At 36.0% G+C, this 16385-nt stretch overlaps 1 protein-coding gene across 1 annotated transcript in view; it reads left to right on the plus strand.

Annotated features, from left to right (window-relative positions):
- Positions 1-2401: 2401 nt before the first annotated feature.
- The window catches only part of LOC132558120 (guanine deaminase-like), a 30123-nt gene continuing 16139 nt past the window's right edge, over positions 2402-16385 (plus strand). Inside the window, exon 1 of the mRNA XM_060222650.1 lies at positions 2402-2518. Coding sequence (XP_060078633.1) covers positions 2402-2518 — 117 coding nt within the window. The remainder of the gene's footprint in view (positions 2519-16385) is intronic.

A 16385-nucleotide genomic window follows, 5' to 3' on the forward strand; every position in this document is an offset into this window, starting at 1 on the left:
AAAACGAGTGCGGGACTGGTGTCAAAACAAAGAAAAATTTTAAAAAATCTTTCTAAAACATCTAAACACTGTAAAGGAGGTGGGAGGCATGTCAGATATGAAGATATTGACAAAAATCTAATGAGATGGCTACAGGACAGACGGGAGGCCGGAATACGAGTGACTGGGAAAGCATTGCGGTTTGAGGCCCTGCGTATGCATAAGGCAAATGGTAGTCAATCGTTCAAAGCCTCATATGGATGGTTTTCTAAATTCAAAAAGAGACATAACATTTCGTTCAGGCGATCTACGCATGTGGCACAACATGAAGTTTCATTAATTGATGATCGTATTGACAGTTTTTTTTATTTCGTTTTAAGAATGCGTCGGCTACGAGAATACCCCGATAGCCATATCGCTAACATCGACATTGGCAATAAAGGGGGAAAAGGAGGTCAGAGTTTACAGTACTGGCCACGGAAAACAAAAAATAACGGTGACACTGGCAGCATATGCCGATGGGACTAAAATCGCCCCCCTTGTGCACATGCCAGGCATTCGTCCCCTTCCGAAAGATGACATACCAAGTGGTATTGTGGTATACATTTATTAGGATTTATTAGGAATTCATATTACATATACATGTGCTGGGCCGGACAAAAATCCTGGGCAAACGAGGAAAGTATAAAATTTTGGTTAAAAAAAACACAAGGGTGTGAATAATACAGCTAGGCGGTTATTAATATGGGACGCTTTCCGTGGTCATCTTACTGAAGATGTAAAAAACCTGGTTCGTCAAAAATATAATTCAGACATCTGTGTTATACCCGGAGGATGTACATGTAAGCTACAGCCAGCCGATGTGTCGTGGAATAAACCCTTCAAACAAAAACTTGGAGAGTTGTATGACGAATGGTGTTTCAATGGCCCCATTGAGAAAACCAAAGCAGGGAATCGTAAAGCCCCATCTATAAAGCTGTAATGTTGTCTTGGATTAAATTGATGTTACTTGTGTACATGTCGTGACAGTGTAATTTTCTTGTGCCAAAATTCATTTGTTCATGTTCATGGATACCAGGAATTTACAATTTATTAAAAGGTAAGCTTTGTAACCCGACTCCTGAGTTGTTGATATTTACTGAGAAAACAGGTGGGGGGCGTTTATTAGAGACGGGGCGTTTATTGGAATAAATACGGTAAGTCACCTTTGAGCGAATCTTAGGAAAACGGTCTCGTGGAAGATTTTAAACAAGGGCATCTAGTTATAATATGTATGACAATAAAAAAAGTGCTTCATCATTAAAAGGTTACGGGTAATATTAATTTAACATCTGGTCATACAGAGCGCGAAAACACATACCTCAGAAACACGAAATGGTCGGCGAAGAAATTGTGACGTCATTATAAAGCAAGGTCAGCTGCAATTACAGTCTCATAATTACATTGACCGTCCAGTTGTAAAGAGACGGTGGTCTACAAAAGTAATATCATTATATCTTGTTAAAATACGTCTTAGTTGAAGGTGCAAAATATGACAAAATCAAGCAAACCATTTCAAAATGTTACCAAAATATGGCAAAATCAAGCAGACCATTTCAACATGTTACCAAAATATGACAAAATATCATTTTTATGATGGTTTTTTTCTAAGTATTAAAAAATACCGACTTTTCAACATATTCGATAAGAAATGTAATGTTATGTGATTTCTTTCTTGAACATAAGTTATATTTGTAATCTTATGTTTATTCTGCATGTACTTTTCCAGGAGTCATCGTGTAAATTTTCTTTTGATAATATTTTGAGTTTGGATTATGATCATGTGGATATTTTCTCGATTTTTATTTTAAACCATCAAATCTACTAAAGAGTACAATGTAAATGTAATATGAAACTACCAAAGCATTAGACCTCAATTCATCTATTATGTTTTATGGTGTTACGCATGGTTAGAGAAGAAACGGGTCACTAAGACTTGTACTTTTGTAGTCCAGGAATTCATCAAACCTGCCACTCTCCATGTGTGTGTGTAATACAAACCCTTAACGTTATGGGGATGGTGTGACCCTACTGAACTCACAATCACGTGACGGGTAGATCGCTACATACTAGGTCATTACATTATTCTACATGATTCTGACACAGAAATATGATGCTTGTGGTGTTTACTGATACAAAATGATACAGAAAGATCACCGAATGATGATTGTAATTTTAATTATGCGCGCGCATATCCAATAAGACACTTGAGTTCTATTGGTGGATACGGGCAACACCCATTTACATGTATAAATAAACGGGCGTTGATGTACTCTATCTTATATCTTCGCCTTTCATTTGTTCTACTGCTTTGGATATAAATCCTTTAACTGACTTGGTAGTGTTAAGTTGAACACATACTAAACCTATATATTAATCAAATATGCCGGAGCCAAGATTAAACCAGAGGTTCGCTATCGTTGGAACTTTCGTGCATTCGTCTAATGAACAGTCACTACTTACGTTACAGGATCATTGCCTTGGAGTGGCGAATGGAAAGGTAAGTTACTGAACAAATACCAGGTAAATCCTCTGTCCTACCCGAACACCTAGTCTTAGCAACCTTTTCCTTTTAGTTTGAATTACGTTTTTGTTATTACATAGGTATTTTCTAACTTTTTTTCAGGATTAGGTGATAGTTTGTTAACATGATTCAATGTGAAAAACAAACTTATACTTTGTTTAAGTCTAACCATACTAAACAGACAAAATATACCCCCGTGTCAACACTTTCAGATCATCAAACGGACAAAATATACCACCATGTCAACACTTTCAGACGATAAAACGGACAAAATATACCACCGTGTCAACACTTTCAGATCATAAAACGGACAAAATATATCACCGTGTCAACACTTTCAGATCATAAAGCGGACAAAATATACCCCCGTGTCAACACTTTCAGATCATCAAACGGACAAAATATACCGCCGTGTCAACACTTTCAGATCATCAAACGGACAAAATATACCACCGTGTCAACACTTTCAGATGATCAAACGGACAAAATATATCACCGTGTCAACACTTTCAGATGATAAAACGGACAAAATATACCACCGTCTCAACACTTTCAGATCATAAAACGGACAAAATATACCACCGTGTCAACACTTTCAGATCATAAAACGGACAAAATATATCACCGTGTCAACACTTTCAGATCATAAAGCGGACAAAATATACCACCGTGTCAACACTAAAATCATCAATCGGACAAAATATACCACCGTGTCAACACTAAGATCATCAAACGGACAAAATATACCCCCGTGTCAACACTAAGACCATCAAACGGACAAAATATACAACCGTGTCAACACTTTCAGACGATAAAACGGACAAAATATACCACCGTGTCAACACTTTCAGATCATAAAACAGACAAAATATACCCCCGTGTCAACATTTTCAGACGATAAAACGGACAAAATATACCACCATGTCAACATTTTCAGACGATAAAACGGACAAAATATACCACCATGTCAACACTTTCAGATGATAAAACGGACAAAATATACCACCGTGTCAACACTTTCAGATGATAAAACGGACAAAATATCCCACCATGTCAAACTTTCAAATAATAAATCGGACAAAATATACCACCGTGTCAACACTTTCAGATGATCAAACGGACAAAATATATCACCGTGTCAACACTTTCAGATGATAAAACGGACAAAATATACCACCGTCTCAACACTTTCAGATCATAAAACGGACAAAATATACCACTGTGTCAACACTTTCAGATTATCAAACGGACAACATATACCACCGTGTCAACACTATCAGATCATAAAACGGACAAAATATACCGCCATGTCAACACTTTCAGATCATAAAACAGAAAAAATATACCACCGTGTCAATACTTTCAGATCATCAAACAGACAAAATATACCACCGTGTCAACACTTTCAGATGATAAAACGGACAAAATATACCACCGTGTCAACCCTTTCAGATTATCCAAAAAATATACCACCGTGTCAACACTTTCAGATGATAAAACAGACAAAATATACCACAGTCTCAACACTTTCAGACGATAAAACGGACAAAATATACCACAGTGTCAACACTTTCAGACGATAAAACGGACAAAATATACCACAGTGTCAACACTTTCAGATCATAAAACGGACAAAATATATCGCCGTGTCAATACTTTCAGATCATCAAACGGACAAAATATACCACCGTGTCAACACTTTCAGATCATCAAACGGACAAAATATACCACCATGTCAACACTTTCAGATGATCAAACGGACAAAATATACCACCGTGTCAACTCTTTCAGATTATCAAACGGAAAAAATATACCACCGTGTCAACACTTTCAGATCATCAAACGGACAAAATAGACCCCCGTGTCAACACTTTCAGATCATCAAACGGACAAAATATACCACCGTGTAAACACATTCAGATCATAAAACGGACAAAATATACCACCGTGTCAACACTTTCAGACGATCAAACGAACAAAATATACCACCGTGTCAACACTTTCAGATCATAAAGCGGACAAAATATACCACCGTGTCAACACTAAGATCATAAAACGGACAAAATATACCCGCGTGTCAACACTTTCAGATCATGAAGCGGACAAAATATACCACCGTGTCAACAATAAGATCATCAAACAGACAAAATATACCCTCGTGTCAACACTTTCAGATCATCAAACGGAAAAATATACCACCGTGTCAACACTTTCAGACCAGAAAACGGACAAAATATACCACCTTGTCAACACTTTCAGATCATAAAAAAGACAAAATATACCCCGTGTCAACACATTCAGACGATAAAACGGGCAAAATATACCACCGTGTCAACACTTTCAGATCATAAAACAGACAAAATATACCCCCGTGTCAACACTTTCAGATGATAAAACGGACAAAATATACCACCGTGTCAACACTTTCAGATCATAAAACGGACAAAATATACCGTCGTGTTAACACTTTCAGATCATCAAACGGACAAAATATACCACCGTGTCAACACTTTCAGATCATCAAACGGACAAAATATACCACCGTGTCAACACTAAAATCATCAATCGGACAAAATATACCACCATGTCAACACTTTCAGACGATAAAACGGACAAAATATACCAACGTGTCAACACTTTCAGATCATCAAACGGACAAAATATACCAAAATGTCAACACTTTCAGACGATAAAACGGACAAAATATACCACCATGTCAACACTTTCAGATGATAAAACGGACAAAATATACCGCCGTGTCAACACTTTCAGATCATCAAACGGACAAAATATACCACTATGTCAACACTTTCAGACGATAAAACGGACAAAATATACCACCGTGTCAACACTTTCAGATCATAAAACGGACAAAATATACCACCGTGTCAACACTTTCAGATCATAAAACAGACAAAATATACCCCCGTGTCAACACTTTCAGACGATAAAACGGACAAAATATACCACCATGTCAACACTTTCAGACGATAAAACGGACAAAATATACCACCATATCAACACTTTCAGATGATAAAACTGACAAAATATACCACCGTGTCAACACTTTCAGATCATCAAACGGACAAAATATACCACCGTGTCAACACTAAAATCATCAATCGGACAAAATATACCACCGTGTCAACACTAAGATCATCAAACGGACAAAATATACCCCCGTGTCAACACTAAGATCATCAAACGGACAAAATATACCCCCGTGTCAACACTTACAGATCATAAAGCGGACAAAATATACCACCGTGTCAACACTAAGATCATCAAACGGACAAAATATACCCTCGTGTCAACACTTTCAGATCATCAAACGGAAAAAAATATACCACCGTGTCAACACTTTCAGATCATCAAACGGACAAAATATACCACCGTGTCAACACTAAGATCATCAAACGGACAAAATATACCCCCGTGTCAACACTTACAGATCATAAAGCGGACAAAGTATACCACCGTGTCAACACTAAGATCATCAAACGGACAAAATATACCCTCGTGTCAACACTTTCAGATCATCAAACGGAAAAAATATACCACCGTGTCAACACTTTCAGATCATAAAACGGACAAAATATACCAACGTGTCAACACTTTCAGATCATAAAACGGACAAAATATACCACCGTGTCAACACTTTCAGATCATAAAACGGACAAAATATACCACCGTGTCAACACTTTCAGACGATAAAACGGACAAAATATACCACCGTGTCAACACTTTCAGATCATAAAACGGACAAAATATACCACCGTGTCAACACTTTAAGATCATCAAACGGACAAAATATACCACCGTGTTAACACTTTCAGATCATCAAACGGACAAAATATACTACCGTGTCAACAATTTCAGATTATCAAACGGACAAAATATACCACCGTGTCAACACTTTCAGATCATAAAACGGACAAAATATACCACCGTGTCAACACTTTCAGATCATAAAACGGACAAAATATACCACCGTGTCAACACTTTAAGATCATCAAACGGACAAAATATACCACCGTGTCAACATTTTAAGATCATAAAACAGACAAAATATACCACCCTGTCAACACTTTCAGATGATAAAACGGACAAAATATACCACCGTGTCAACACTTTCAGATCATAAAACGGACAAAATATACCACCGTGTCAACACTTTCAGATCATAAAACGGACAAAATATACCACCGTGTCAACACTTTCAGATCATAAAACGGACAAAATATACCAACGTTTCAACACTTTCAGATCATAAAACGGACAAAATATACCACCGTGAGAACACTTTCAGATCATAAAACGGACAAAATATACCACCGTGTCAACACTTTCAGATCATAAAACGGACAAAATATACCACCGTGTCAACACTTTCAGATCATCAAACGGACAAAATATACCACCGTGTCAACACTTTCAGATCATAAAACGGACAAAATATACCCCCGTGTCAACACTTAGATCATCCAACGGACAAAATATACCACCGTGTCAACACTTTCAGATCATCAAACGGACAAAATATACCACCGTGTCAACACTTTCAGATCATAAAACGGACAAAATACAAATATACCACCGTGTCAACACTTTCAGATTCATCAAACGGACAAAATATACCACCGTGTCAACACTTTCAGATCAGAAATAATATATCCACCGTGTCAACACTTTCAGATCATCAAACGGACAAAATATACCACCGTGTCAACACTTTCAGATCATAAAACGGACAAAATATACCACCGTGTCAACACTTTCAGATCATCAAACGGACAAAATATACCACCGTGTCAACACTTTCAGGATCATACAAACGGACAAAATATACCACCGTGTCAACACTTTAGATCATAAACGGACAAAATATACCACCGTGTCAACACTTTCAGATATACAAACTACATATATCGTGTCAACCTCAAGATCATAAAACGGACAAAATATACCCGTGTCAACACTTTCAGATCATAAAACGGACAAAATATACCCACCGTGATTTCAGATTATCAAGTTAAAACGGACAAAATATACCACCGTGTCAAACTTTCAGATATACAAACGGACAAAATATACCACCGTGTCAACACTTTCAGATCATAAAACGGACATAATATACCCCGTGTCAAACTCAACAGATCAAAACAAATACATATCATCCGTGTCAACACTCAAGTCATAAAAAATATACCACCGTGTCAACACTTTCAGATCATCAAACGGACAAAATATAAACGGACCGTGTCAACAAGATATCAAACTAAATATCACCGTGTCAACACTCAAGATCATCAAACGGACAAAATATACCCCGTCAAACCTCAAGATCAGAAACGGACAAAATATACCACCGTGTCAACACTCAAGTTAGATCATCAAACGGACAAAATATCCCGTGTCAACTCAAGTTAGATCATCAAACGGACAAAATATACCACCGTGTCAACACTCAAGATCATCAAACGGACAAAATATACCACCGTGTCAACACCTCAAGATCATCAAACGGACAAAATATACCGTGTACAGATCATCCGGTCAAAAAAATATACCACCGTGTCAAACCTCAAGTCAGATAACGGACTACATATACCGTCAAACCTCAAGTTAGATCATCACTACATATATCCCGTCAAACCTCAAGTTAGATCATACAAATACATATCATCAAACCTCAGTTAGATATACAAACTACATATCATCCCGTCAAACCTCAAGTTAGATATGCAAACTACATATCATCCCGTCAAACCTCAAGTTTGATAAACTACATATCATCCTGTCAAACCTCAAGTTAGATATACAAACTACATATCATCCGTGTCAAACTAGATATCAAACTACATATCATCCCGTCAAACGGAAAAAATATACAAGTTAGACAAAATATAATACACTTTCAGAATCAAACTACATATCATCCCGTCAAACCTCAAGTTAGAAACAAACAAACATATATCCCGTCAAACCTAGTTAGATATCAAACTACATATCACCGTCAAACCTCAAGTTAGATATACAAAACTATCATAACTCAAGTTAGATACCTTATCGTCAAACCTCAAGTCAGATTTACAAACTACATATCATCCCGTCAAACCTCAAGTTAGATATACAAACTACATATCATCCCGTCAAACCTCAAGTTAGATATACAAACTACATATCATCCCGTCAAACCTCAAGTTAGATATACAAACTACATATCATCCCGTCAAACCTCAAGTTAAATATACAAACTACATCATCCCGTCAAACCTCAATTAGATATACAAACTACATAAACCTCAAGTTAGATATACAAACTACATATCATCCCGTCAAACCTCAAGTTAGATATACAAACTACATATCATCCCGTCAAACCTCAAGTCAACACATATCTCAAATCCCGTCAAACCTCAAGTTAGATATACAAACTACATATCATCCCGTCAAACCTCAAGTTAGATATACAAACTACATATCATCCCGTCAAACCTCAAGTTAGATATACAAACTACATATCATCCCGTCAAACCTCAAGTCAGATGTACAAACTATCCCGTCAAACCTCATATCATACCGTCAAACCTCAAGTTAGATATACAAACTACATATCATCCCGTCAAACCTCAAGTCAGATGTACAAACTACATATCATCCCGTCAAACCTCAAGTTAGATATACAAACTACATATCATCCCGTCAAACCTCAAGTTAGATATACAAACTACATATCATCCCGTCAAACCTCAAGTTTGATATACAAACTACATATCATCCCGTCGAACCTCAAGTTAGATGTACTAACTACATATCATCCCGTCAAACCTCAAGTTAGATATACAAACTACATATCATCCCGTCAAACCTCAAGTTAGATCAAACCTCATCATCCCGTCAAACCTCAAGTTAGATATATACAAACAAGTTAGATATACAAACTACATATCATCCCGTCAAACCTCAAGTTACAGATATACAAACTACATATCATCCCGTCAAACCTCAAGTTAGATATACAAACTACATATCATCCCGATATCAAACCTCAAGTTAGATACAAACTATCCCGTCAAACCTCAAGTTAGATATACAAACTACATATCATCCCGTCAAACCTCAAGTTAGATATACAAACTACATATCATCCCGTCAAACCTCAAGTTAGATATACAAACTACATATCATCCCGTCAAACCTCAAAAGTTAGATACAAACTACATATCATACATATCATCCCGTCAAACCTCAAGTTAGATATACAAACTACATATCATCCCGTCAAACCTCAAGTTAGATATACAAACTACATATCATCCCGTCAAACCTCAAGTTAGATATACAAACTACATATCATCCCGTCAAACCTCAAGTTAGATATACAAACTACATATCATCCCGTCAAACCTCAAGTTAGATATACAAACTACATATCATCCCGTCAAACCTCAAGTTAGATATACAAACTACATATCATCCCGTCAAACCTCAAGTTAGATATACAAACTACATATCATCCCGTCAAACCTCAAGTTAGATATACAAACTACATATCATCCCGTCAAACCTCAAGTAAGATATACAAACTACATATCATCCCGTCAAACCTCAAGTTAGATATACATATCATCCCGTACATATATCCCGTCAAACCTCAAGTTAGATATACAAACTACATATCATCCCGTCAAACCTCAAGTTAGATATACAAACTACATATCATCCCGTCAAACCTCAAGTTAGATATACAAACTACATATCATCCCGTCAAACCTCAAGTTAGATATACAAACTACATATCATCCCGTCAAACCTCAAGTTAGATATACAAACTACATATCATCCCGTCAAACCTCAAGTTAGATATACAAACTACATATCATCCCGTCAAACCTCAAGTTAGATATACAAACTACATATCATCCCGTCAAACCTCAAGTTAGATATACAAACTACATATCATCCCGTCAAACCTCAAGTTAGATATACAAACTACATATCATCCCGTCAAACCTCAAGTTAGATATACAAACTACATATCATCCCGTCAAACCTCAAGTTAGATATACAAACTACATATCATCCCGTCAAACCTCAAGTTAGATATACAAACTACATATCATCCCGTCAAACCTCAAGTTAGATATACAAACTACATATCTTCCCGTTAAACCTCCAGTTAGATATACAAACTACATATCATCCCCTCAAACCTCAAGTTAGATGAACAAACTACATATGATCCCGTCAAACCTCAAGTTAGATATACAAACTACATATCATCCCGTCAAACCTCAAGTTAGATATACAAACTACATATCATCCCGTCAAACCTCAAGTTAGATATACAAACTACATATCATCCCGTCAAACCTCAAGTTAGATATACAAACTACATATCATCCCGTCAAACCTCAAGTTAGATATACAAACTACATATCATCCCGTCAAACCTCAAGTTAGATATACAAACTACATATCATCCCGTCAAACCTCAAGTTAGATATACAAACTACATATCATCCCGTCAAACCTCAAGTTAGATATACAAACTACATATCATCCCGTCAAACCTCAAGTTAGATATACAAACTACATATCATCCCGTCAAACCTCAAGTTAGATATACAAACTACATATCATCCCGTCAAACCTCAAGTTGGATAAACTACATATCATCCCGTCAAACCTCAAGTTAGATATACAAACTACATATCATCCCGTCAAACCTCAAGTTAGATATACAAACTACATATCATCCCGTCAAACCTCAAGTTAGATATACAAACTACATATCATCCCGTCAAACCTCAAGTTAGATATACAAACTACATATCATCCCCTCAAACCTCAAGTTAGATGAACAAACTACATATGATCCCGTCAATACACTAGTTAGATGTACAAACTACATATCATCCCGTCAAACCTCAAGTTAGATATACAAACTACATATCATCCCGTCAAACCTCAAGTTAGATATACAAACTACATATCATCCCGTCAAACCTCAAGTTAGATATACAAACTACATATCATCCCGTCAAACCTCAAGTTAGATAAACTACATATCATCCCGTCAAACCTCAAGTTAGATATACAAACTACATATCATCCCGTCAAACCTCAAGTTAGATATACAAACTACATATCATCCCGTCAAACCTCAAGTTAGATATACAAACTACATATCATCCCGTCAAAACCTACATATCATCCCGTCAAAAGTTATATATACAAACTACATATCATCCCGTCAAACCTCAAGTTAGATATACAAACTACATATCATCCCGTCAAACCTCAAGTTAGATATACAAACTACATATCATCCCGTCAAACCTCAAGTTAGATATACAAACTACATATCATCCCGTCAAACCTCAAGTTAGATATACAAACTACATATCATCCCGTCAAACCTCAAGTTAGATATACAAACTACATATCATCCCGTCAAACCTCAAGTTAGATATACAAACTACATATCATCCCGTCAAACCTCAAGTTAGATATACAAACTACATATCATCCCGTCAAACCTCAAGTTAGATATACAAACTACATATCATCCCGTCAAACCTCAAGTTAGATATACAAACTACAAACCTCAAGTTCTACATATCATCCCGTCAAACCTCAAGTTAGATATACAAACTACATATCATCCCGTCAAACCTCAAGTCAGATGTACAAACTACATATCTTCCCGTCAAACCTCAAGTTAGATATATATCTACATATCATCCCGTCAAACCTCAAGTTAAATAAACTACATATCATCCCGTCAAACCTCAAGTTAGATATACAAACTACATATCATCCCGTCAAACCTCAAGTTATCATCCCGTCAAACCTCAATGGATACAAACTACATATCATCCCGTCAAACCTCAAGTTAGATATACAAACTACATATCATCCCGTCAAACCTCAAGTTAGATATACAAACTACATATCATCCCGTCAAACCTCAAGTTAGATATACAAACTACATATCATCCCGTCAAACCTCAAGTTAGATATACAAACTACATATCATCCCGTCAAACCTCAAGTTAGATATACAAACTACATATCATCCCGTCAAACCTCAAGTTAGATATACAAACTACATATCATCCCGTCAAACCTCAAGTTAGATATACAAACTACATATCATCCCGTCAAACCTCAAGTTAGATATACAAACTACATATCATCCCGTCAAACATCAAGTTAGATATACAAACTACATATCATCCCGTCAAACCTCAAGTTAGATATACAAACTACATATCATCCCGTCAAACCTCAAGTTAGATGTACTAACTACATATCATCCTGTCAAACCTCAAGTTAGATATATATTTACATATCATCCCGTCAAACCTCAAGTTAGATATACAAACTACATATCATCCCGTCAAACCTCAAGTTAGATATACAAACTACATATCATCCCGTCAAACCTCAAGTTAGATAAACTACATATCATCCCGTCAAACCTCAAGTTAGATATACAAACTACATATCATCCCGTCAAACCTCAAGTCAGATGTACAAACTACATATCATCCCGTCAAACCTCAAGTTAGATATACAAACTACATAGCAGCAAGGAATAAATCCGAACTGTTTGCAAACGTACAGGGTGTATACGATGGCGCTGATATCCTGTTTTGGAATTTGAAAGAACCGTTAAATGTTCTGTTTGACTGTGTTGACGTAATCAGACATCTCGAAAAGAAATCTTTTTCATACAAGTCTAGAGTTAGATACAATCAGTGAATTCAAATGCATTATACAGTTGTTTCATACATGTTGGACTTGTCAGTGATGTCAAGGGCCTAATAATACATCTGCACCATGAATATGCTCCAGGAATAAAGCATAGGAGTCGACAGCGGAAAATCAGAAGAAAACGAAAGAAAAGTCAAAATCTAGATAGGAAGGTGCACTAGTGCCATATTAAGCACGTCAGACAGAATATATTGTTTTATCCAGCTTCGAACACGATTTAAATTATAAAGACAGTATTATCCGTCAACTAAAACGACATTTTGTACCGTCACCGTCTCTATAACAACAAAGATGACGTCACAATGGTAGTAATATTGGTGCCCATTTTTATTTTATGTTCCACTTCTTTCTGATTATGTTTCATTTTGTCATTACGATAGAAAAGTAAATCTATTTTCTTTTTTACATATTTCATTTCACTCACGGAACCGAACCTGGTTAAGACATATATTGTTTCTTACTCTGCAGTCCTATCAAATGAACACTCTCGGTTTCCGTTGTCCGAATTGTAAACATACACCAACCTAACCTTTGGTGAAATATTTGAAGATAGAAACGGAATATGCAGTGTAACATCTGTTTTGATGTGCGCTTATGTACATATAAGATACATCATTTTGCAAATTTAAAGAAAGTTATTTTGTATGATACAAAATGACCAGTAATCAGATGTATGTACATGTCATATATTGCTTTCATTACTGTGAAAGAAGGAATAATGTATTCATATGGTAATGATAGTGCTTCATCAAAGAATAACAATATAGACATAAAACTATGTATGCTTAATGCATATCACATGATCTGTTTATTCTTTTCAAATATATATGTGTATATGCATATGCATATTAAGCATGTACATGCTTAGTAAATATCACAGGATGATATATATATACATATATGTGTGTGTGTGTGTGTTTGTGTGTGTGTGTGTGTGTGTGTGTGTGTGTGTGTGTGTGTGTGTGTGTGTGTGTGTGTGTGTGTGTGTGTGTGACTGTATTTATGATCAGTGTGATGATCGTGTATATATGCGCGCATATATAAGACTATATTTATGTGTTGGTGTGTATGAGGAGAGGATTTTCACAATTTCAAATCACAAAGAATTTTATTTACACATATGTCAGATGTAGAGCTTATTTTGTACCATCCCTTACACATATGTCAGATGTTTAGCTTATTTTGTACCATCCCTTACACATATGTCAGATGTAGAGCTTATTTTGTACCATCCCTTACACATATGTCAGATGTATAGCTTATTTTGTACCATCCCTTACACATATGTCAGATGTATAGCTTATTCTGTACCATCCCTTACACATATGTCAGATGTATAGCTTATTCTGTACCATCCCTTACACATATGTCAGATGTATAGCTTATTCTGTACCATCCCTTACACATATGTCAGATGTATAGCTTATTCTGTACCATCCCTTACACATATGTCAGATGTAGAGCTTATTCTGTACCATCCCTTACACATATGTCAGATGTAGAGCTTATTTTGTACCATCCCTTACACATATGTCAGATGTATAGCTTATTCTGTACCATCCCTTACACATATGTCAGATGTAGAGCTTATTCTGTACCATCCCTTACACATATGTCAGATGTAGAGCTTATTTTGTACCATCCCTTACACATATGTCAGATGTATAGCTTATTCTGTACCATCCCTTAGACATATGTCAGATGTATAGCTTATTCTGTACCATCCCTTACACATATGTCAGATGTATAGCTTATTCTGTACCATCCCTTACACATATGTCAGATGTAAAGCTTATTTTGCACCATCCCTTACACATATGTCAGATGTATAGCTTATTCTGTACCATCCCTTACACATATGTCAGATGTATAGCTTATTCTGTACCATCCCTTACACATATGTCAGATGTATAGCTTATTCTGTACCATCCCTTACACATATGTCAGATGTATAGCTTATTTTGTACCATCCCTTACACATATGTCAGATGTAGAGCTTATTCTGTACCATCCCCACATGTTATCATTATTGGATTATAATAAATGCTACTGAAAAGTTGAAATAAAATTATATATTAATTAGGTAATGTAATACATAAGGTTAAAGCATATTTCCCCTTCCAGTAGTCAACAATCCATGTGAATAATGAAAACGACTTGAAACATTATGTACATGCATACTAAAATTAGATATAAACTCCATATAACTTACCAAAGGTATGAATTATGGATATACAAAGTGTTCCAATGAATGATTAATAATAATTAAAATGTATCATGAGCTATTGTCAAATCCTTTCTGTGCAACGTGTTCACATGTTGTAAATATTTATTGTTAAATGTATTCTATTACAATTTGCATGACAATAATGCATCAGCCACCATGCACCAGTCATCCTTAATATTCCAGGGATTACTAGCCTTCTCTGTAACCCTTGGTTGGTTGGTTGCTTTTCCGTCTTTGCGACTTCTCACGTGTTCGGGTATCGTCTTACCAACGAAAGTCGATGTTCTTGCGACGATAGAAACCACAAACATCACAACAATACACAGAATGTAGAAATATACAATAATAAGACCGTTTCAGACTTCCACTTACTGATTAACTGTTTAATACGTCGGAACTGTCCTAGACTACGCTTTACCTTAGCTACAAGTGTTAGTCTACTATCACACCAAGGATTTTGTACAAATTTCAACAAATTTGTGTTATTTGCATACTTAATATGGAATGTTCAATGCATGCTTCCAACTATATTTCATAAGTGCTTTATATTCCATAACAAACTGGAGTTATCTCCCATCCCCTGTTTTAACCTGTTTAATGTAATGCAGAATATATATATATTGTATTCATGTGTTAAACTTGGAAAGGACTTACATAGCCCGTTGTGCGATTCTATCAACATATGAGAAGTTAACAAAATTTGTTGAATTGAAACAAATGAGTAAGGTTAACTGTGGATATATCAAGTTGACTTGGCATTACTAAATGATTTTGGTTTAAATCTAGTCAGATGATGAATATCTCCTCTTTAAACGTTATATGGCTTTTGTG

The sequence above is a fragment of the Ylistrum balloti genome, unplaced genomic scaffold, assembly GCF_031769215.1.
Source record: "Ylistrum balloti isolate Yb309-2 unplaced genomic scaffold, AGI_CSIRO_Ybal_v1 Utg370758, whole genome shotgun sequence".
Classification (NCBI taxonomy): domain Eukaryota; kingdom Metazoa; phylum Mollusca; class Bivalvia; order Pectinida; family Pectinidae; genus Ylistrum; species Ylistrum balloti.